The 23,988-nt window shown below is 36.5% G+C and overlaps 1 protein-coding gene across 6 annotated transcripts in view; it reads left to right on the top strand.

Moving 5' to 3' along the window:
* Positions 1–23,988, top strand: part of MON2 (MON2 homolog, regulator of endosome-to-Golgi trafficking) — a 109,717-nt gene that overhangs the window by 22,788 nt on the left and 62,941 nt on the right. For all 6 annotated transcript variants that reach the window (XM_043888329.1, XM_043888312.1, XM_043888303.1 and 3 more), the window contains 7 exons: positions 1,490–1,617; positions 2,784–2,915; positions 3,787–3,916; positions 5,765–5,862; positions 6,956–7,081; positions 13,138–13,332; positions 23,645–23,769. In XM_043888329.1, the coding sequence (XP_043744264.1) occupies positions 1,490–1,617; positions 2,784–2,915; positions 3,787–3,916; positions 5,765–5,862; positions 6,956–7,081; positions 13,138–13,332; positions 23,645–23,769 (934 nt within the window). The remainder of the gene's footprint in view (positions 1–1,489; positions 1,618–2,783; positions 2,916–3,786; positions 3,917–5,764; positions 5,863–6,955; positions 7,082–13,137; positions 13,333–23,644; positions 23,770–23,988) is intronic.

The raw sequence follows: 23,988 nt of genomic DNA, 5'->3' as shown, positions 1-23,988 counted from the left end.
TTATGGAAATTTTATTTCTCTGGTTTTGAAGCAGAACCTTGATGCACAAGAAAGCAAGGAAATAAGGCAAGGGAGCTGTTTTTTGGAAACACTGTTCATTGCCAGTCATATTTGCCATCTCTTAGCTGCGATGCAGTGGCACCCCACTCCAGTCCTCTTGCCTGGCAAATCCCATGGACGGAGGAGCCTGGTGGGCTGCAGTCCATGGGGTCACGAAGAGTCAGACACGACTGAGCGACTTCACTTTCACTTTTCACTTTCATGCTCTGGAGAAGGAAATGGCAACCCACTCCAGTGTTCTTGCCTGGGGAATCTCAGGGACGGGGGAGCCTGGTGGGCTGCCGTCTATGGGGTCGCACAGAGTCGGACACGACCGAAGCGACTTAGCAGCAGCAGCTGGGATTTATGCTGGCATGCTGAGGGATTTTACAGAGCATGCTGTAGGGAATAGTAGTCTTTTATTTGCCATACCATAAAGAAGCTTTGGGAGAAGAAAGAAGGGACTTTAAGTGATAAAATTAATGTTAACACTAGCTTTACACTTTTAAAGGTGACTATGGGAGACTTTCCCACAATTTCTTTTGAAAAACATGTTAAAACTCAAGTTTTGTGTGACTTTACACAGGTTTTAACCTATTAAAATAATTGATGGATGCAATACATTTGAAAACAAGTACCAAACATATAAGTTTAATGTTCTCGTGACTTGGAATTTTATGTTATTTATTCAAATTCCCTGAGGATGACAAATGTGAAATGTGTCTTTTCATCTTTGTGTAACCATCCACTAAGTGTGTGTGTACTGATTTAACTTAATTTTGTAAATGTAAATTATGTATAATTCAGTTTGTGCATTTTCTAATCTTTTACATTTTTGTTGCTGTTTGAAAACTTCTGAAATAATTGGCTTGGTAGAAGGAGTTATTTTAAGATTTGGAATTATAGCATGTGCATCCAGTTAATTTAAAGCAATACTTCAGTAATAAGAGTTGTAATGTTATTGTTTTTAATGGGTTTACTTCTTGAAGAAGAAATTAGAGCCAGTGAATTAAAGGCATGTATAAAATTCTAGGGAGTTCTGAATGTTCATTCAGAAATGTGATAGGGTTGATGTATGTACTATTTTTAATTACTTTCCTGCTCTAGAATATGAGCTTTTATTCCTATTTTCCCTTCTACACTATTGAAGAAATAGTCTTACTCTGAGGCAAGATAGAACTTCTGAGAAGTTGCCCTTAAAGAGTTTACAGAAGACGGAGGAGAACCAGAGGACAGTGTCAGGAGAAAGGCACGGGAAACTGTACTAAGGAGGGTAGTTTAGATACAGAGTCTGCAGTATTTTAACTCTTACTGCTTGATTTTTATTTTCATATTTATTTTACATTAAGTGGTTTTTATTAAGATTGTCATTACTGGTTGTAATTATGTAAAAATGTTCTTATTTATGAATTATGTTTAAATTTTTATTTTATATGTGTTCTAAATAAAGCATTGAAGGAGAACAGCTCAGAGGTTGTTCAACCTTTTCTAATGGGTTGTGGAACCAAGGAACCAAAGATCACTCAACTATGTTTGGCTGCCATTCAGAGGCTCATGTCCCATGAAGTGGTGTCTGAGGTAATGTGAAGATTTTGTCTGAACTGTGCACCTACAAATCAGATCAGGAGTTTTCTCAAGGAGAGAATAAAACATACCTGGTATTTAATATAGATCAGTACTTGAAGGACATGCCTTCATTTTAAAAGGTTACCAAATTGTCTCCTTATTAAACACTCAGTGTAGATGGGGTGAATTTTGTCAAATCATCTGCAGTCTAAGAAGTCACACGTGCTCAGTTGCCTAGTCGTACCCGACACCTCATGGCCCCATGGACTGGAGCCCACCGGGCTTCTCTGCCCACGGAGTTTTCCAGGCAAGAATACTTGAGTAGGTTGCCATTTTCTACTCCAGGGGATATTCCCAAACCCTCATCTCTTGCGTCTCCTGCATTGGCAGGAGGATTCTTCACCACCAGTGCTACCATAGTTCATTAATATAGATAATTTTGAGAACCAAGCAAATTTTCAGTATCAGTGATGAAGAATATCATGAATTCATGAATTCCTTTTTTAAAGGTAGAGAAAATCATGACTATTTCTTAGATTGCCTGAAATGTTGCTCATTAAGGGTATTCATATCTAACCTCATGATGGTAAAACAGGAAAAACGTTGTATTATTATGAATCTGCATCCTGCTTGTTTACTTAACTTTGTACTTCATAGGGTACTTTTTAATAGAAATGGTAAATTATTTTGCCTTTGGTATAACATTCTAAACAGTATCAGATTTAATTGAGTTCGTAAATGTGTTGTTAAGTTGTGTTTTTTCTTTAACTTGTTTTCCCCTTGTCAATGAAAATAATATGTAAGACATAGTAACAGACTCATAATTTGTATATGTTTATATTCATAAGTGTCCAAATGAAATATACCCCTATTATTTTAGAAATGAGCCTTGATTTTGGCAAGGTATTTCGGAACTGCATGTTGCTGTTTGCCTGTATTCAAATGGTACATTTTAAATCTTAAAGCATTTTTTTTTGAGAAGAAAATTAATTGGTTGCAGTTCTTGAATTAGTTGAGAGACATGTGTTTGGATCTATAGATTTAGAAACATGGGTTTTTGTTAATGTGATCAAGAAATTCTCTCCAGGTGAGATTTTATTTGCATACTTTTTCTTGCTTAGGGACCCAAAATACCTATATTTTATTTGTTGACAATAATTAAAATACTTGTTTTACAGACTGCAGCTGGAAATATAATTAACATGCTTTGGCAGCTAATGGAAAATAGTCTTGAAGAACTTAAGCTGCTTCAAACAGTTCTTGTTCTTTTAACAACCAATACAGTAGTTCATGATGAGGCACTCTCTAAGGTAGGAACCTGTTTGTCCAAGTTCATGAAGTGCTTTGGGACAGTATTTGGATAAGCTGACCGAAAGAGGAAAGCCTAGTGCTGTTTGAACTAAAGGCAACTTTCCTGTAACTCTTGTGATAATGCACGTTGCATGTTAAAAGCCCTCAGCGCCTTACTTTCCACAGATCAGAGGTGATGTCAGGTTAGGGTGATAAGACAGACTCCCTTGGCGATAGCTGACAGGCTTGGTTATGAATACAATGTGGAAAAAGAAAGGTAGCAGAAGAAAAGGAATAGAGAAAGAAGAAAAGAAAACGGCGTTCGTTTCCAGGTATCAGTGTTGTCCACAATTACCTTGGGTGTTCCTGACAGCTCTCTGTTTCCCCCTTTCAAAATAATTTCACGTGTGAAATGTATGTAAGCCAGATAGCTTAAGTCTGTCCCTGAAGCAGCTGGAGAAGTGTCGTTTTGGCATTAATACTAGATAAGGCTGCATGTATGAAAGCTCTTTCTCATTCCCACTCTCCTTGAAACATGTAACAACTGTTATATTATTTGTTTCATCTTTAAATTTTTTTTAAAATTGTGTAATATTTCTAAAGAACAGAAAGTACAGAGAGTAATATAAAAATAGCCTCAATTAATAGTTTATTATTTAGGGTGAAAGGTGCATTTCACATTACCTTTGCTAATCTTATGTATCTTTGTATTCACTGAGTTTGAATTTTTTAAAAATAATGAAGTTTTTGTAGCTTTATTGTATAAAAGAGTGGGACTTTTAGCATAGGTGATTGAAACAGCAAAACATAAATTATTTGCAGTTACAGCAGATAAAGATAATAACCATATTCATCAACTTATTTCATGCTAAATGAAACTTGTTTTTTTAGGCAATTGTTCTTTGTTTTCGGCTACACTTCACAAAAGATAACATTACAAATAATACAGCTGCTGCTACGGTGCGACAGGTCGTGACTGTTGTTTTTGAGAGGATGGTGGCTGAAGATGAACGGCACAGGGGTAAAGTGATGGGAGTTGTTTCCTTTTGCCTGTGGGTGGCTCTAGTGTCCGTGGTTATTCATTTAATGATTGTCAGTCATTCCCCTATGAACTTAGGCTGCCTAATAATTAGAGTACTTTAGGAAGTATATTTAACGTCTTTATTATTGATAATGGCAAACCAAAAGATAGATCTCTCACAGTTTTGTCACCCTAAGAAGTGGACCCTGTTTTCTGTATTTAGTTTTAATATATTCAAAATTTTGTATTGAAGATGGTAATGGCACATTTTACACAAAGTGTTGCATTGTAAGTATTTTTAGCCAAACATTACATTTGATTATTTTGTGTTACAGTCTAACTTTGTAGTTGAAATCTTAATTGGTTGCATTGTATTTTGTGGCTAGTCTATAATTTCACGAACTGCTTATGGTCTGTGGTTCAGTGTTGTTCTGAGTGTCTCCCTACATATGTATTTCCATTTGAATTATTTCTTTGGAGTAAATTCTCAAAAGTGAGCTTCCCTCATGTGAATTTTTGTCTTTGCCTATTAATATGTATTAATCAAGAATATTTATTAATGTAAAGCCTACTCTTCATATTTTCATCAAATCCTTTTATTTGTAATTTTTAACATCTTCATGATTTGAAACATTTCCTAAAAACTTAGACATATCCTGTCACAGAGTTTATAGACACTCTGTTTCTGTTACAATTTTTATAATTTGATAAATTTTAAGTTTTTTTAATTTACTATCCTTATTAGATGAAAAGTAAAAACTTTCTGCATTATTAGTTGAAAGGATCATGAGGTGCTATAATCAAGAGCAGCCTCTCTGTTTTATGCAGTCAAGAAACAAAAGATTAAACTTTTTTTTTTTAGATTTTTTCACCCCTAAACTCTTGATATTATACAGTCTTTCATATCATTTGGTGTTATTTTGGTAATATTGGTAAAAAAAAAAATAGCAATACTAGTAAATGATAGTTCTGCCTACTGTAATAATTACTTCACTTTATCTGAATTTAACCATTGGTCAAATTTTTCACATTCTGTTTCAGGCATTTTTCATCTATTTGTTTATTAAAATATTCCCACTAACTTTTGTCTCACTTTTCCAAGGGGAAATGCAGGTGGAATTCTAACAGTTTGAAATATAAAGGAAATTAGATGTAGAGGTTAAAACAGAGCAGTTCTCCAGTTTGAATGTCTTATATACCATAATCTCAGTTAATTTCTAAATTGATAGTTTTGGTTGTGTGTCTAATATCACACTTAATACTTTCTAATAAGGTAGAAAATATTTAGAACCTCTTCCTTTTCAAGTAGTCATTAGTTAAGATTTATTTGAAACAGGCTGCCATAACTTACAGGGAATAGTATCTTGTTAGGATTCAAAGAAATTGAGAAGCCCCATTCTAGGTGACTCTTGGCTGGTCAATATCTGTAACTGACATAGTACTTAATGGCAGATCAAGCAGTTAATTCTCTTGAAGATGGTGAGATTATAGAGGAATTAACTGTGGTAAATATTTATATGTTTGATATTTAAAGGTACATTCAAATATGACATGGGTTTCAAATCCATGAAATAAAAGGACTACAGAAAGGGGTACTAGGAAAATCATATGTATGGACAAAGATAATCTTATTAAAATGAATATGAGATAGTGAAGAGTGGTTTTTTTTATGATACAATGTATCAAAATGTAATTCCCAATTTTTCTTTCCATTTTGGAGGCATGGTTCTGAACTTAAAGTTTATAATTCTGTGAATACATTCTTATTTTCAATATACCTTTTAGATGGTGCATATGATTTATTAAAAGCACTATGAAATCCTAAAACCCTTCTTATTTTGATTGCAGATACTACAGACCAACCAGTACTGGTCCAAGGAAATAGTAACAGAAGATCTGTCAGCGCCCTCAGACCTTGCGCTAAAGATGCATATATGCTTTTCCAGGTAGTTACTTGATAAGGGCGATTTTTATAATAGAGTGTACTTTTGTGTGAACTGTTGATTTTGGAATCTTGTATCTGATTTAATTTTTAAGTGTTTTTTTTTCATTGTCATTTTAAAGTGTCAAAAAGTAGTATAGGTTTTAAAAGAAAAAAGTCGTACAGGTTTCCTCCACAGTATCTGACAGTAGCACATTTCTGTGAAACTTCAAAATCCCTTAAGTGGAAAAGCAATTACCTTAGGACAGAATTACCTAACGAGTGCACAAAATAAATCAGGATAAAGCACACACACACACACACAGCTCAAAGCTGTGGCAGCTTGATGCGGAGACGCTGAGTATGGTTCCTAGAGAAAGAACTTGAAGGTACCACTCTTGGTGCTGGGGGTGCGTGCCGCCTCTCTTATGGGCTGCCTGCAAAACAAACACGGAACATGGTTTTCATTTTTGTCTTTTTTTCCTTTTTTAAAGAAAATTGAAAATCTTCAGATTTTCTCCTGGTTAAAGAAAACAGGTGCTAACCTAGGTCTTTTGTAAAAACTAAGTGGTGAAGAACTTTTGGAAAGCATGTGATATCTGTCTAAAACATTAAAGAGCGTCTGTACCTAATTAGCATGATAAAATATTATGTTTCACTTTAAGGAAATAAAATGAGTGAAATCCTGAACTAGCTATATTAGGAATGACTAGTCATATAAAATACTTCCTTTAATAGGAGAATTAAAGTATTTACTTAAATTCTGCTCTATCTGATATAACATGATATACAAATACCTGATTTTTACATTACTTATCATGAATAAAACAAGATTAACCTGCACTAAAAATTTTATTAATTTTGATTAAAGAGTCTTTAAAACAATGTTAGAATAAGTGTTTGTCTCTACTCTGTGTATTAAGTTTACTTACATAATCAACTATACAATTAATTAAAATTTGAATTATCAGTACTTAATTTCTAAGGTATAAAACCTACTGATAAGAAGAGATACTTCAAAGAATTTTTTATGAACTATGAATTTTGAAAAGGACATTGCATTCCAGCATGTGAAATATTTTATTTATTTTTTATTTATTGTTTGATTTATTTTCTAGGACCTTTGTCAGTTGGTTAATGCTGATGCCCCTTACTGGCTAGTAGGTATGACAGAAATGACACGAACATTTGGCCTTGAATTACTTGAATCAGTCCTGAATGATTTTCCACAAGTCTTTTTACAAGTAAGCCATTTGTGGTATCTTGCAACAAAATTAATCTTTCCTTTTTTTCACAGATAGTTTTCAAGAAAGCAAGATGTATTTTTCCCCCACATTAAAAGATGCAAAAAATTATAGCTTCAGACTTTAAACATAATAATCTACTGTTATCTTAACTTTTGTTGTGCCCAAGCATTTTGAAATTTTAATGTTAGAAGGAATCCCTAGAGTCTGTCTGGTCAAGCATTTCCCAATCTAAGGGTGTATGAAGGCGCTCTTTTTATAATGTTTATAATTATATATAATTATATATATTATAATGTTTATGATGTGAGCTCTTTTTATAATATTTAAAAGCCTTAAAAATTGTTGCTAACTTTTGTTTGTATGCAGCTGTGTGCTTTCACGTAATTCAGATGGAAAAAAGAAGTCATCAATGCTTATTTAATAAATTTAATGTGCTGTGCAGAATATTTCAAAACAGTTGATGGGGAAAAAGTGAGAAAGAATTCAAACTTTTCATTTTACTTGTAAGAAGCTAAAGTCCAAAAGTGATTCAGTGATTTACATGGGGTTCTTTAGTTATTTGCAGATCTTGAACTAAAATTTAAAACTTTTAACTATACTCCAGCTCCTTTCCCTAATATGCTGCCCCTCCCTAGATCAGCTATTTGATCTTTGCTCTTATCTACAACACAAGTGAATCAAGTGCCACCAAAGTAGAAGACCCTTTAGCCCAGGAGTCAGTACTGAAATTTTTACTACATGGCTTATAGTTTTTGGTCCATATTAGATAACTCTTCAGAGCTTTCAGTGGTATTGGACAATATTAACTGAGGATTCCCTTTCTTGTATTAGCATAGGAGAAGTTAAGGTATAACTTGATTCATAGTCTTGTATAAACTGATAGTTGTAACAGCTACGACTTTTGACTGCCTACTCCGTGCTAAACTTTGCCAAATTCCTTACAATCTTTAATCTTACAATTACAATCTTCCTTACAATTCCTTTAATCTTCACAAGTACCAATTATTCCTGTTTTACCCAGGAGGAAGCTAAGAATTTGAGGGTTAACTAACTTGTCTAAGGGTTCATAGTTTGTGAGTGTCCTCATCCTTTAGCCTCACTGTCCTTTTTGTTCTTAAGTGGCCCACTTGGACTCCTGCTTGAAGGCCTTTGTGCTTACTGCTGCCTGGGCCTGGAATGCTTTTCTCCCGTGTAGCTTGTTCTCTTCCTCTTCTGAGGACTTAACTCAATGGTCAACATACCAGACAAACCTTCCCCACCACGCTGTGCAAAATGGCAGCTTTTTTTCCTGGCAGCACCCTTGTCTTTCTGACTCCTTGTCATTTTTCTGATCACTTCCTGACATATGTGTTTGTACATGAGTTAGTCTATTTTTTCCCCTCATAAAAAAGTAAGTTCTATGAGGCAGGGACTTAGTTCAGTGTTGTACAGTTGCCTATAATAGTGCCTGGCATATGGCAAGTATTTGATAAATATTTGAATAAATGAGTGAATGAATTGGTAAATGAATTTGAATTAGAATTTTCTGTCGTTTGAATTACATTTTCTAATTTTGTAGGGAAAAGTTTGAAAAAATGGTTTCAGATTTATTGTGCCTAAAATAAATCTATTCTACTTTATTCTTCTTGCTATAATCCAGAGGAGAAAAAAGAATTACCTTGTGTAAGATCCTAAAGTTTACTCCTCAGTTCAGTTCAGTTGCGTCGCTCAGTCGTGTCCGACTCTTTGTGACCCCATGAATTGCAGCACGCCAGGCCTCCCTGTCCATCACCAACTCCCGGAGTTTACTCAAACTCATGTCCATCGAGTTGGTGATGCCATCCAGCCATCTCATCCTCTGTCATCCCCTTCTCCTCCTGCCCCCCAAGCCCTCCCAGCATCAGGGTCTTTTCCAATGAGTCAACTCTTCGCATGAGGTGGCCAAAGTACTGGAGTTTCAGCTTCAGCATCAGTCCTTCTAATGAACACCCAGGACTGATCTCCTTTAGGATGGACTGGTTGGATCTCCTTGCAGTTCAAGGGATTCTCAAGAGTCTTCTCCAACACCACAGTTCAAAAGTATCAATTTACTCCTACAGATCCCTTAAAAAACTGGGAATAAAGCTACCATATGACCTAACAATCCCACTACTGAGCATATGCCCTGAGAAAACTAATTGAAAAAAACACATGTACCCCAGTGTTCATTGCAGCAGTATTTACAATAGCTAAGACATGAAAGAAACCTAGGTGGAATCTAAAAAGATGGTACTGATGAACTTATTTGCACGGCAGCAGTGGAAACGCAGAGATGAGAGAAAAGACTTGTGGACAAAGTGGGGAAAGAGAGGGTGGAACGAATTGAGAGAGTAGCGTGGAAACATGTACAATACCATGTGTAAAATAGAGAGCCAGTGGGAATTTGCCAAATGAATCAAGAAGCTCAAATGCAGTGCTCTCTGACGACCTAGAGGGTGGGATGAGGTGGGGGAGGTGGGAGGGAGGTTCCAGAGCGAGAGGGCACATGTATACCTATGGCGACTCATGTTGATGTATGGCGGAAACCAACACTATTGTAAAGCAGTTACCCTCCAATTAAAAATAAATTAAAAAATGCTCCTGTGAAGTTTTCTTCAAGAGATAAATATTTGTTTTCATTCACTCATTATTCACTCATCCAATCAGAATTTACCAGTACTTTACAGTCTGCTGGTGAATGTGTTCAGTGCAAAGGATTCAGTATTTAAATAAGATAGATAAAATTCTTGCCCTTATTGTGCTTATCAGTCTAATTGGAAGAAACACATTACTGAATGATAAACTGTGATGAGTGCAATGAGGGAAAAATATAAAAAGTGCTGTGAAAATGAGTAACATAGGTACCAAACCTAATGGCGAGTTGGTGATGATGAAGGCTGTGAAGCTTTTACCTGAAATATGAAGAGTAGTTAGTTGAGAGAAATAGGTAGTATAGGAAAAGAATATTCTAGAGCAGTGACTCTAAGAAAGGATCTGCCTTCTCTTTTAGAAAATAAGCTCTATAAGAGCAGGGACAAAGTTGAGCTTAACCCTGAATTTCGCAGTGACCACAGGACTGGAAAAGGTCAGTTTTCATTCCAATACCAAAGAAGGGCAATGCCAAAGAATGCTCAAAGTACCACACAGTTGTCCTCATTTCACATGCCAGCAAGATCATGCTCAAAATCCTCCAAGCTAGGCTTCAACAGTAGATGAACCAAGAACTTCCAGAAGTACAAGCTGGATTTAGAAAAGGCAGAGGAATCAGAGATCATTTTGCCAACATCTGTTGGATCATAGGAAAAGCAAGAGAATTCCAGAAAAATATCTACTTCTGCTTCATTGTCAACGCTAAAGCCTTTGACTGTGTGCATCACAACGAACTGTGGAAAATTCCATGGTTTTTCCAGTAGTCATGTATGGAAGTGAAAGCTGGACTATAAAGAAGGCTAGCACCAAAGAATTGATGCTTTTGAACTGTGGTGTTGGAGAAGACTCTTGAGAGTCCCTTGGACTGCAGGGAGATCCAACCAGTCCGTCCTAAAGGAGATCGACCCCGAATATTCATTGAAAGGACTGATGCTGAAGCTCCAATACTTTGGCCACCTGATGTGAAGAGCCGACTCTCTGGAAAAGACTCTGATGCTAGGAAGGATAGAAGGCAGTAGGAGAAGGGGACGACAGAGGATGAGATGATTGTATGGCATCATCGACTCAACAGACATGAGTTTGAGCAAGTCCGGGAGATGGTAAAGAACAGGGAAGCCTGGTGTGTTGCAGTCCACGGGGGCCGCAAAGAGGTGGACATGACTGAGCGACTGAAGAACGTCACGATTCCTGGTACACGTTACACAGTTGGCAGTAGATGCTGAGTAAAGCACTGAAGTGTGAGGAAGTAGGCAGTCTTTTACCTTCTTCAAAATGAACTGAGTGAATTACAGAACTAATTATATTTTATTAAAGATGACTTCTGACTTTATGGCTTGAGCTGTGGAGAATATTCTATGAGCAGAACTTTTGCTAGAAAGGGAAGTATGTTCAGCTTTGAACTTACTCCTTTTGAGATACCCAAGTGTACGCAGAATAGTAGTTTGATTTATATATCTTGAGCTTGAAAGTAAGATTTTGGGCTCAAGTTATAAACAAACTTCACTGGCACATATGTGAGTGAACGAGATCACCTATGGCGATAACATGGCATTCTGGAGTTCTGAGAAACCTCATTGTTAAACAGTTGGGCATGAGAGGACGAGCATATGAGAGACTCAGAGCATGGAGGCCAGGAAGGTAGGAATGCATTTGAGCTTTCCTTTTAGGAATCAGTTATGTCATGTCCTTCAGTGAAAGTTGATAAGACTGCAAAGGCAGTGTTTGCTTTGGCCACAGATAAATACATCATGATGTGTATAACAAGAATAGTTTAAATGGAGATGGAGTATAGATTGATGGGGGTTGTTTAGGAAACACAGTTGTAGTTGAATAGTGAGGGGAAAAAGTTAACATAAAACTTTTAGGAGTTGTCTGAAATATTTACGAGTTAACTGTTACGTAAGACTTTAGCAAAGTATGAAAATGGACTTAAGTATGATTTTCATTTTGTCAGTCAATGAAACTGCTATAGATGTGGAAGTAGAATTTCAAACCACATAACTTAAGAAAATTTTATTTTTAAAATTTGTTTTTTGGGGGTCTATACGGGTCTTTATTGCTGTGTGTGGGCCTTCTCCAGTTGCAGTGAGTCCTCTCGTGGCCGTGCACAAGCTTCTCACTGCAGTCATTTCTCTGGTTGTGGAGCACAGGCTTTAGGGCATGCAGCCTCAGTAGTTGTGGCACGCAGGCTTTGTTGTTCCATGGCGTGTGGGATCTTCCTGGGCCAGGGATTGAACTCGTGTTTCCTGCGTGGTGGGCAGATTGCTTGCGACTGAGCCACCAGGAACACCCTTCATAAGATCCCATTTGGGGGGGGGGAAGAATTAAAAGTACATTAAAATGAATTTAAAATCTAGAAGGACATATATTTGGAGTCAACAGTGAGTCGCTAACTTATCTCTGGGAGATACTAAGCAATACTTTTATTTTTATCTTTTTACTTCTCTATGTTTTCTTTCCTTTTTTTTGCTAGTAAACCTGTATTTTTTCTTGAATGAATCTGATTTTTTAAAAAATACATTTTACAAATTAAAAAAAGCTACTCTGTGCCTTATCTTTCCTTTTTTGTAAGATTAAAGGATTGGATTGGTTGATTTTTGTTTTTGTATCTTTGTTCTTGGCCTCAGTGAAACTGGGTTGGTTAAAACAACAGAATAATTTTTATATTTGAGGTTAAACATTGACTGTAGACTGGACCTTTTTTTGTCAGTATAAGAAGACTACTTTTGGCTAATATATTGAGGGAATTAACAAGTTAAGGGAGGTTTTCTGCATAATATGCCATAATTATAAGTAAAATTTAAGAATTCTCTGTAAGATTCCCAGACTTTAAAATAATTATGCTTGTTTGTTATTGTGTTTTTTATCAACTCATTGTGTTCTGTTCAAGTGCTCTAATTAGAACAAAATATTAATTAATAAATCTGCATGTGAATAGAATTATCTTCACAAAATAAAATCTGAATTATATAATTTATTTACTTTATTAATCAGATTTTCTCCTCTCAGCTTCCTGTTTAAATGCTTTATCTGTTTGAATTTGTAAAATCTATTTTCTTTTATCTTTTATGTTTTTAATTGCTAGAATTGCTAGTGTCCTACTGAAATTAAAATGCCTAGTAATTAACATCATTTAATTCCACAGTTATTAAATGTTCTTTTTTAAATTTCAGTTCTTTTTAAAACTTCTTGAAATATTATCATTTGATCTTATATTCTCAAAGAGGAATACTAATTTCAGAATTGTGTGTAAACTTTAAAATAAACTATATAAACTTATACTTTTATTCATACTGATTATTGAAGATTGTTATTAACTGTGAGACTTTTATAAGCATTAAGTACAAAGTAAGTTAATTCTTTTTTTTTTCTTTCTTTCTTTCTTTTTTTTTAATCTTTGCAAATAGCATCAGGAATTTAGTTTCCTCCTCAAAGAAAGAGTATGTCCTCTTGTGATAAAGCTCTTTTCTCCAAATATAAAATTCAGACAAGGTTCCAGCACTTCATCTTCTCCAGCACCAGTTGAAAAACCTTATTTTCCCATCTGCATGCGTTTGCTGAGAGTAGTATCTGTTCTGATTAAGCAGTTTTACAGTCTTTTGGTAAGTGCTAATTTTCATATGTGTTTGTGTATGTAATTGCATGAAGCCTCTTCTGAAAACAGGATCTTATTATAGTGTATTTAGCTACTTCAGTTAAACAAACTTCTTTTTTTTTTTTTTTTGAGTTCTAATAGATAATCTCCAACGTATTTGAAAGTTCATTCTTTACTTTCTTGAAACTCTCTTGTGTTTATGTGGTATTTTATACTCGATAACCCCACTGCATTTTATGCTTCATTGTTTTCTTAGTTCTTGTTTTTTCTTCTCTCCAAGGCTGCCAGTGCCAAATTTTTTTTAATACCACCATACATATGACTTATTATAAAATTTGGTGAAGTGTAGCATTAGAAATTAATTTTTATTTTCAGTCCAGTATTATATCTATTTTGCATACATTTTTGGATGCAAGATATATTGTGATATTTTTGATCATAATTCTATGTAATGATTGACTCTTAAATATGAAATAATATTTTTCAGAGAAAACGGTATATTATGATATATTTCTTTAAAATTTTATGTTAAGTCAAATTCAGCGGGTTATAATTCTTTAAATTTATATCCTTAATTTTAATTAACAAAAGTAATTGGTTATTGATCATCTGCTGTGAAAAGTCAGTATGCTAAATGTTAGCGATAACCAACATTATAAACTATTAGATAGTATAAGTAGTTTATACTAAATTCTATGGAAACTTGAAGAAAATTTGTTTTCTATATTTATGGTACACTTATCATAGATTTTCTTTTCATAGTCCAAATCCATTTATGTAAAATGCATTTTGAAATAATCTTTATAAGCACTGTAGTTATAATGAGTTCTGGCCACATGAGATGTATCTGTAAGGTATGTAATACATTGCTTGGAAATGCTGTAGGAAATCAAGTCATTTCAGAATGTGTTGCTGTTTAGGGAACTGTGAATCGTCAGGGTTTGGTGCCAAGGGTTTGAGAGTCTTCTGGTGTACTCATCTTTGTTGGCTTGGACTATTTTGTTCTAACTTTTTAAAAATTACAATCATTGTTCCCCACAAATGTAAGTATTTGATATAATTTCCAATAATTATACTTAATTGATAAACCAAGACTTTGTTGTCTAATTATATACAGTTAAAATGGAGGGAGATTCTCTGAGTCTTTATGTTGATTGGTGGTGGTGGTTTAGTGGCTAAGTTGTGTCTGACTCTTGCAACCCCACGGACTATAGCCTGCAAGGCTCCTCTGTCCATGGGATTCTCCAGGCAAGAATACTGGGGTGGGTTGCTATTTCCTTCTCCAAGAGATTTCCCGACCCAGGAATCGAACCCTGGTCTCCTGCATTGCAGGCAGATTCTTTACCTACTGAGCTAGGAGGGAGCCTTACTTTTAGAAATTTGGAAAGGTCTGTCAGCATTTGCTAAAAGTTAAAGAAAGGTAGATAGTTTCTCTAAAGATGGAAAGCTTATATCTGTTAGTTGTTGTATTTTCTGTATTGTATTTATTTACAGTTTGTCTCAGTCCCCAAACTTAAAAAAAATGTAAACCGGAGTGACGAGTGATAGAATAGGAAGCTCTAGGCACTCTCTCCCCTACAGAGACACCAACTTTAAAATCTATGGAACAGATTGCCTTCATGTGAACTTTAGAAACTAGCTTAGAAATTATAGCACCCCAGTCAAGTTTAAGGCCAAAATAAGTTCATTAGAGTGGCTAAGAAAGCCCACTGCACTTACCTGCCATACCCCATCCCACCCCTGGCATAGCATGGTATGATCAAGAGAAAATTCCTAACTTATGGATTCTCCTTCATGTAAAAAAGAAGGGTGAAATGTGCAACCAATATCCTGACTTTTGGGGTACTGCCCAAGGAACTGATTTTTGTCTTACCTGACTCTTAAGACACTGACAAGAAAGGCCGCAACATACTTGGCTGCCAGGGGTCTGCTGAGAACAAAGTCAAACCCTGTGGCTTGCTACAGTACCAGGGAGATTATAGAATAACACAGATACCAGTTCAGTTCAGTTCAGTCACTCAGTCGTGTCTGACTCTTTGTGACCCCATGGACTGCAGCACACCAGGCTTCCCTGTCTCATCACCAACTCCCAGAGCTTGCTCAAACTCATGTCCATCGAGTTGGTGATGCCATCCAACCGTCTCATCGTCTGTCGTCCCCTTCTCCTGCCTTCAGTCTTGCCCAATATCAGGGTCTTTCACAATGAATCACTTCCTCTCATCATGTGGCCAAGTATTGGAGATCACACACAAACCCAGAGAACACGCTTTGACAGAAGCAGCTGGAGGGGACCCCAAAATCTCTAGCTGGGCTGATTGATAAAGATCTTTTCCTGTACAAAAACAATAAAGAGTTTTTTTTTTTCTTCAAATGCCCAAATTTGAACAGAAAATAAGAATATATACAAATGAATAGGAAAACATGGCTCAAAGGAGGAAGATAAATTTATAGAAATTGTCTATATTGTCTAATTCTGTAGAATAGAAATTAAAGAAATGGCGATCAGAACTTCCCTGGTGGTCCAGTGGTTAAGAATCTGACTGCCAGTGCAGGGGACCGTGGTTTGATCCCTGCTCTGGGAAGATTCCACATGCTGGGGTCAACCAAATATGTGCACTGCAACTTTTACATGCCCTAGAGCCCATTTTCCACAAGAGAAACTGCCTCAATGAGAAGCCTGTGCACCACAGCTAGAGAGTAGCCCCTGCTCACTGCAGCTAGAGAAAGCCCACTTAGAGCCACAAAAACCAGCACAGCCAAAATAAGTAAGAAGTGGAGATCAGTGAGTTGCCCAACAGAGAATTCAAAATAACTATCATGAAGATGCTTTGATAGCTGAAAGAGAACATGGAAAACCAGTCAGAAAAATGGCATATGAACAAAATGAGAGAAACTAACAAAGAACCAAATAAATTCTGAATTTGAAAAATACAGTACTCAGTTGGAAAAAGCTCACTAAAGAAGATAGCAGACTGGATCAAGTAGAGAAAGAATGAGCAAAGTTGAAGACAGGTGATTAGAAATGATCAAGTCAGAGGAGCCAAAGAAAAGGAAATGAGCAGACCCTATGGGACGGCATCAAGTAGACCAATATGTGCACATCTAAGAAAAATACGCTGTGTCACTTTCACACTCACAATGCCTCTGTAACCGAATGTGTGAATATTTTTCCCACACTGAGCATTCTCTGACAGCCAGGTGTCCTATGTTTCACTTGGATTCTGACATCTACCAGAGTTAGCAAAGGCTTCACAGGTGGTGCTTGTGTTAAGGAACCTGCCTGTCAGTGTGGGAGATGTAAGAGACGTGGGTTGGATCCTTGGGTCTGGAAGACCCCCTGGAGGAGGAAATGGCAACCCACTCCAGTATTCTCACCTGGAGAATCCCATGGACAGAGGAGCCTGGGAGGCCACAGTCCATAGGGTCACAAAGTCAGACAGGACTGAAGTGACTTAGCATGTACCGTGCATTAAGGTATCAGTCCCACGAGGCTCTCCCCTATATTAGATGCCATTCCCAAGTAGTGGATCTCCAGGTTACCAACTAGTTCTGTGTAACCTGGCTACAAATTGGGGGTTCCCATTATCCCCTTTTGGAGTTTGATAAGTTGATAAAGTGACTCACAGAACCCAGGGGAACATTTTACTACTGCTGATTTATTACAAAGGACATTTTAAAATGCCAGTGAACAAGCAGATGAAAAGATACATGGGGTGATGTCTCCATATTTTGGGGATTTTTATGGAGGTTTCATCATGTAGGCATGATTGATTATTAACTCAATTTCCATCCATCTCTCCACTCCAGAGAATGGAGGGTGGGGATGAAAGTACCAGGCTAGAAAATCATGGCTTAGTCTCTCTGGTAACCAAGCTCTATCCCAGAGTTCACTGAGAGTTGCCTCATTAGAACAAAAGATAATCCTGTTACCCAGGAAATTCCGAGGGTTTTAGAAGTTCTGTGTCAGGAACTTGGGTCAGAGATCAGTTGTTGGAACAAAAAATGGTCCTAGCCACCTATATTTACAAGGGTTTTAGGAGCTCTCCTAAAATCGGGTGGAGACCAGCATATATGTTTCTTATTATTTCACAGTGCATTATGGGAGTTTTAGATGAGAGAAAGGGGCAGAGAGCCTGTTTGAACTAATGGCTGAAACTGCAAATTTGAAAAAGGAACATACAAATTCATGAAGCTCAAAAAATTCCCACTGGGAGGATTAACTCAAGAAACAAACTGAGACACATTATAATCAAGCTGTCAGAAGTCACAGACAAAGAAAACATTTAAAGCAGAAAACGAAAGGTGACTGTTCATGTGCTAGGGAACTTTCATAAGATTTTCGGCAGACTTCTCAGCAGAAACCTTGCCAGCCAGAAGAGGATGGGATGGTATATTCATAGTACTGAAAGAAAAACTGTCAGTCAAGAATGCTGTATCCAGAAAAACTTTCCTTCAAAATTGAAGGAGAAATGAAGTCTTTCCCTGATGAACAAATGCAGAGAGTTTATTATCTGTGACTATACCAAATATATGTCACTTCACTATTGATTCCCTAAATATTATCAGAGTTGTCTTGGGAGGGCTTCTCTCTCTTCTCTCTCTAAAATGCAGGTTTTAACTAAGATAAGGCTATAGGAAGAGAAGACATTTCTCCCTTTCCTTTTCATATCCACTAGTCTGTAATGGAGAACACAGTCTTTTTCCTGTTCTCCACAATAAGGCAGCCTTCTTACATCTTCACCATGACAAATGCTGAATTCACATTTTATTTCTGTTCCCAAGTCAGGAATTACCAGCTTAATTATCTTTTATTTTTATGAAACGATGCTGAATTTTATCCCTTCAAAATTTATATTTTGAAGCCCCATTGTGAACATATTTGGAGATGTGACCTTTGGGAGATAATTAGGTTTAGATGAGGTCATGAAGGTAGGATTCCCATGATAGAATTAGTGAGCTTATACAAAGTGTTACTGGAGAGCCTTCTCTCTCTGCTGTGTGAAGACACAGTAGTAAGGCAGCCGTCTGCAAGCGAGGAAGAGAGCTCTCACCAAAACTTGACCATGCTGACATGCTGATCTCAGACTTCCAGCCTCTAGAACTGTGAGAAATAAATTTCTGCTGTCTGGGTCGGGAAGATCCCCTGGAGAAGCAAATGGCAGTCCGCTCCAGCACTCTTGCCTGGGAAATCCCATGGGCAGAAGAGCCTGATAGGCTACATTCCATGGGGTCGCAAAGAGTTGGACACGACTGAGCAACTTCACTTCACTAAGCCACCTAGGTATTTTGTTACGGCAGCTTGAGCAGACTAAGATACTTGGTTTCTGTCCACCAGTTCTGTTAGCTAGCAGTTCATCCGGTGACTTTCAGAGCTACAGAAATCTTATTTTTAGTAATTTCAGTTTTGGATGAAATTTCTGTTATTGAATGAATATATTCTGGATATTACAAAGTACTTTACATTTATTAATTTCATTTGGAGTTTACTACAACTCTATAGAGCAGACATTTGTATTTCTGTTTTACAGATGAAAAAATGAGGCTCAGGATATTTCTGTAGTTAGCCTGAGATCATACAGTTTGTTAGCTGCAGAGCGAGGATGTTAAGTAACCCTTTTATGTCCCCCAAACCCAAGCTCTTAACCTCACTGCATTTTATCCTTCACTGTTTTCTTCGTTCTCGTGTCTTCCTCTTTCCAAGGCCAAGTTTCCTGTACTGCTCCTCTACCCGTCTCTGCAGTTTGACCTTAGTCTCCTTGATTTAGGGGCAGAATAAGGAGACAGAACCGCACAGCCAGCTGCAGTGAAGATCAAATGCTGCTGCTTGAATGAAGAGAAAAGCATACTTTTGTCTTTCACTCATCAGTTGGGAGTGATGACCAACTGATAAAATGTCCCTTTACAACAAGGCAGCTCTTGGACTGTGTTGCAAAGATGAATTCTTCACATAGGATATTAATTCCTCAGTGTTAAAATTTGTTAGGTTGAGAGTTGGCTCACTGGTTGTGCAGCAGTTCAGATGTTACAATTTCTCCAAAGTCAAAAGTTAGAAGTGTGGTAGTTGTGGGGTCAGATATGTGACTTGTGTGGAATTCTCTTTTATTTCTCTTGTGTTGTCCTTTTTTAAACTTGGAAATGATACATCTCCTAAAAGGCCTACCAGAGTAGTAATTTTATACTTTTCAGTTGTAGGATACCTTTATACTAAAAATATTGAGGTGCTTTCATTTATGTGGATTATTTCTAACATTATTTACTGTATTAAAAATTGCCTGAGTGATAGCAAAACCCATTTCATGTTAACATAAAAATTTATTTTTTCAAAAGACACCTACATTTTCCAAAGAACAAAAAGGATTGTTTTATATTCTTTTTGTAAATCTCTTTAATGTCTGTCTTAATAGAGATAGCTGGATTCTCCTACCTTCTTCTGTTTTCATTATTTTGTGGTATGTTGTTTTGGTCAAGCATATAAAGAAGATCTGTCCTCAGAATGGTATATAGTTGGAAAAGGCAGAATGATTTTAAAGGCATTTTCAGATAATAGTATACATTGGTCTTTGATATTGTACCAAACTGAACCAGTGACACTTTCTGAAAGGTGAAAAATATGAAACTATATTACATTTTTATACCCTGTTACTTTAAAATTCATTGATTCATCTGTTGCTTCATTCCGTTGTATCCTTCACTGATGAATCATTTGTTGTGATTGAGCAGATGTTCCAAATGTTAACACTCTGTACACTACCAAAAATCACACATGTTAATATCAATGTTAATATCAGCAACCATTTATCAGAAAAGTCTTCCATTATTAAAAAGCTGCCCAGGTCATAGTAGCAGATACAAGTCTTCCAAAATTCTAATTTTTGTTTGAAAGCTTGAATCTTATCATGTACAATAAATACTGTCAGTTGTTTCCCCAAAAGTGACAAGCTTATTTTGTTAAATTTTGAGAAAATGTCTACAGTATACATAAGTCGAAATAGTCATAATTTGCCTTATGCTCTTTTAGTTAAAATGGTCTCCATAGGAGAAAAAAAGTGACTAGGTCAGTTTGCAGCTGTACTTTTCCTTGAGACAACCACTTTACTTTGATACACAGCAAAAGTACCTCATCTGTACTTGCTGTGACAAATACACAGAAAATTATAAATATATGCATGTATGGGTCAGAGTTAATAAAATCAATAGTTAATATAATTATTGATTAAATAATTCAATCAATAGCTTAATAATTATCAATAACATGTATTTTATTTGTTATTTTATTTTTGTTCATTGTACTTGTGGTCCTTAGGTGAAGTAGAACCTTTTAATTTTATTGAGTGTGTGTAATGGTGAAGGATACAGTGACTCTAGTATGGGTTGGTGCTGCTGCCTTGCATCTTGCTAAAGCACTCCACCGTTGGTTTGAATCATCAGCACAGGTGTCAATACATTAAAAATGGCAAGTAATACATTAGTGTTCTTATGAAAATAGTGTGATGTTACAGATGTCCTGAAATGGTCTGAGGGACCCCTGGTCTGAGGGGTCCATGGACCACACTTTGGGAACCACTACACTGAAGAATCAATGTTCTCCCCCAGTGTTCATTAGCTTATATCTTACTCTGTCTAGTAGCTCAGGAGTGTGAAGATAACTCATCTTCTGTTAATATGTCTGGAGTGATTGGAAGAAATAAGAACGCTCCAGTCATTCAGGTGCAGATATAATGTAGCCCGTACGCCATGTTCTTTCCACATTCTATCATCTGAGTTAGGTGCTCTTCTGCTCTTTGATATACTTTGGCGCCATGCCCAGATGACTTTTTTTAGGCAGGTATCTTTAAGAAATCTACTAAACTTAATTATTAGTGTCTAGTATATCTCTCTTCTGCCCTTGACTTAGTGCTTTTAAAAAGGAATGTATTAGCTAAATTGACTTGGGCAAGTTCATTTTCCACCTCTGTATATGTATATATTTCTCTCACAAAGGATCTTATCACTAACAAATCCACTAGCTATAAGGTTGTTAACACTAAACAGCCCCTGGTAAATAGACTCTTGCATTTAAATATTCTCCAAGACTGTTTTCATTGTCTTCTAAGCATACAGTTATCTTATATACTTGAGTCCCTAACAGACGTCTATGTGATATTTCGATGAGAATATCCACCAGGATGACTTTGATTCATCTTAAACATCAGTTGTTTCTTGGCTATTGTCTGGTACCAGAGGACTGTAGGAATTCGGAAACATTCATCACCCTTCATGCTAGTATGATGGTGTTCACGAAATACCTTTGTGCCACAAGAATTGGACGTGGGCCATAGATACAAGTTTCATAGATACTTGTTTCATACAAGTGCAGCCTCTTGGGGGAAAGACTTGACTTAGATTCATAAGAGGCACCTTCCACAGATACCCTTGAGAGCAGGTCATTGTCCCCAGCTCCTAGCTTTCTGGTCAGAGTTTCACTCTTGGCAGGGAGGGAGGAAGTGAGAACAAAGCTCCAGTCCTCAGGAGAAAGGCTCTCCCTTTTGCCCAAATCACAAGATTTTAGTGGCTACAGTATAAAATTGAGTGTTTAATTTATACTGTAGTCACTTTTTTCATAGGAGAGGAAATGAAAACTCTTCAAGGCAAGTTTTGTAACGTTAATAATTCCTTTGATGGGGCTTCTCTGGTGATGTAGTGGCTTAAGATTCTGGGTTCCCGATGCAGGAGGCCCAGGTTTGATCCCTGGTCAGGGAACTAGATCCCATGTGCCACAACTAAAGATCCTGCATGCTGCGAGTGAAAAACCCCATGCAGCCAAATAAATATTTTTAAATAATTCATTTTGCTTTGATATACTTGATGTTTCTGAGAGCCTTTATTTTCTGGCTGCATAACCTAAGACCTTCAATTCTACCACCACTTTTAAATTCCACTTTTACTCTAAAACAGATAGTATACATTTTGAAGGACCTACTCATGTTAAAATTGTTCAGTAGATACAACTGTTGCCCAGGGAGTCACTAGGATGATTCTTTCTTTTTTAGTTCTTTAATAAAAGGGAGTAGTTTTAGTTAGAAAAAAATAATAAGCACTGTGTATATTTGCATGTCACTTTGCCATGTTTAGGGGATGTTTTTACTCTTTTCATTTTTCTCATTTGAGTTCTCAGCAAGGTGCAGGTTCTTTTATCCTTTATTTGTAAGAAGATTACCTGGCTTGTTACTGTCAAAGTTGGTGGATAAAGAAGCTGAGCCATGTGACTTAAGATCCTACTGCTTTTCAACCATATCAAGTTTAGGGCAATCACAAACCTGCCTGTGACTTCCCAGTCATAGCAGTCTAAGGATTATACTGTTTTTAGTTATTCCTCCGGCATTATCCTCACGATAGTGTTCTATTTTTAAAGCATCTACCTAAAAGTCGTTAGAAAATACCAGCTGCTGACACTTTGGGCTAAAATCCTGAGGGCTACTCTAGTCTCAAAATTCCTTGCCCCACATTATGCTCACTCATTTGGGGGCATCCCCAACTAAAACATTCAATAACCTGCTGTCCTTGGTGTAGGAGTACGATTCAGTTTGGCTTAGCAACCACAGTGTCAAGTTCATTCTTACCTCCATGAGGTCCCAGTGTGTCCTCAACAAATATATAACAGAAACAATTCATTAACCTTTGAATAAACTGGTTAATTTTTGTTTGTTCATTCAGTTATCAAACATTTAATGAATAATGTCAGGAATATGCTTTAAATGGCATTACTAATCTATAGACAGCTTGCAGAGGAGTTGGTTTAATACCAAAGGTAAAAGCTAGTAGTTAATAAAGCCATGTACCTAGCCTTGTTCTGAGTACTTTATTATATAAACTTACACCTGTCAACTGCCACAAGTTCCTTCTTGTTTTCCTACTGGAAAGTATATGCTAAACATTCTTTGGCTTATTGCCTGTTTGTTTCTTAAGCAGCATAAGATCATATGAAGAATGTTCTGGTATACTGAAGGCCACTTGAGCATACGCGATCCATGCTGTCTTCCAGGAATGAGGACAGCCTGGTGGTGCACTGTACTTTCTAAAGAATAGGGATAAAAGATTCATGAAGTTAGAAGATCAGTAGGGTGAGTTTTTGAGGATATCTTTAGAGAGACACTGCTTACTTTTACTGTTACCTTTTCCGTATATAACTACTTTTTTTTTTCTCCACTGCCCATTAAGGATCATAATTTATTTAAAAGTGAAAGGTTGTATTTGGTTTGTCCATAGGACTGAGTTAAGAACAAGAATGTAACTTATTCTTAGATTTAAAGAAATATTATTAAAAATCTTATATTTTTTAGGTAACTGAATGTGAAATATTTCTGTCACTTCTGGTGAAATTTCTGGATGCAGATAAACCACAGTGGCTACGAGCTGTTGCAGTGGAATCAATACATAGACTTTGTGTGCAGCCTCAGTTGTTGAGGTAAAACCTCAGCAATATTTTGTTAAATGGATAGGTTAATATTTATGCTACTAGGGAAAGTTTATCTATTTCCAAATAATGATTTCTAAACAAAGAAAATTGTATGTAGTGTGTAAATAGAGGGGTGTAAGTATGGACAAAAAGTGTGATTAGTGATTTCTATCAGTTGAATTTACTGAGTTAATATGACCAAGATAATTTTTTTAGGACACTGACCTC

Source organism: Cervus elaphus, chromosome 3, assembly GCF_910594005.1.
Source record: "Cervus elaphus chromosome 3, mCerEla1.1, whole genome shotgun sequence".
NCBI lineage: Eukaryota > Metazoa > Chordata > Mammalia > Artiodactyla > Cervidae > Cervus > Cervus elaphus.
Note: the sequence above shows the minus strand (reverse complement) of the source record. Positions and strands in the feature narration are given on the sequence as shown.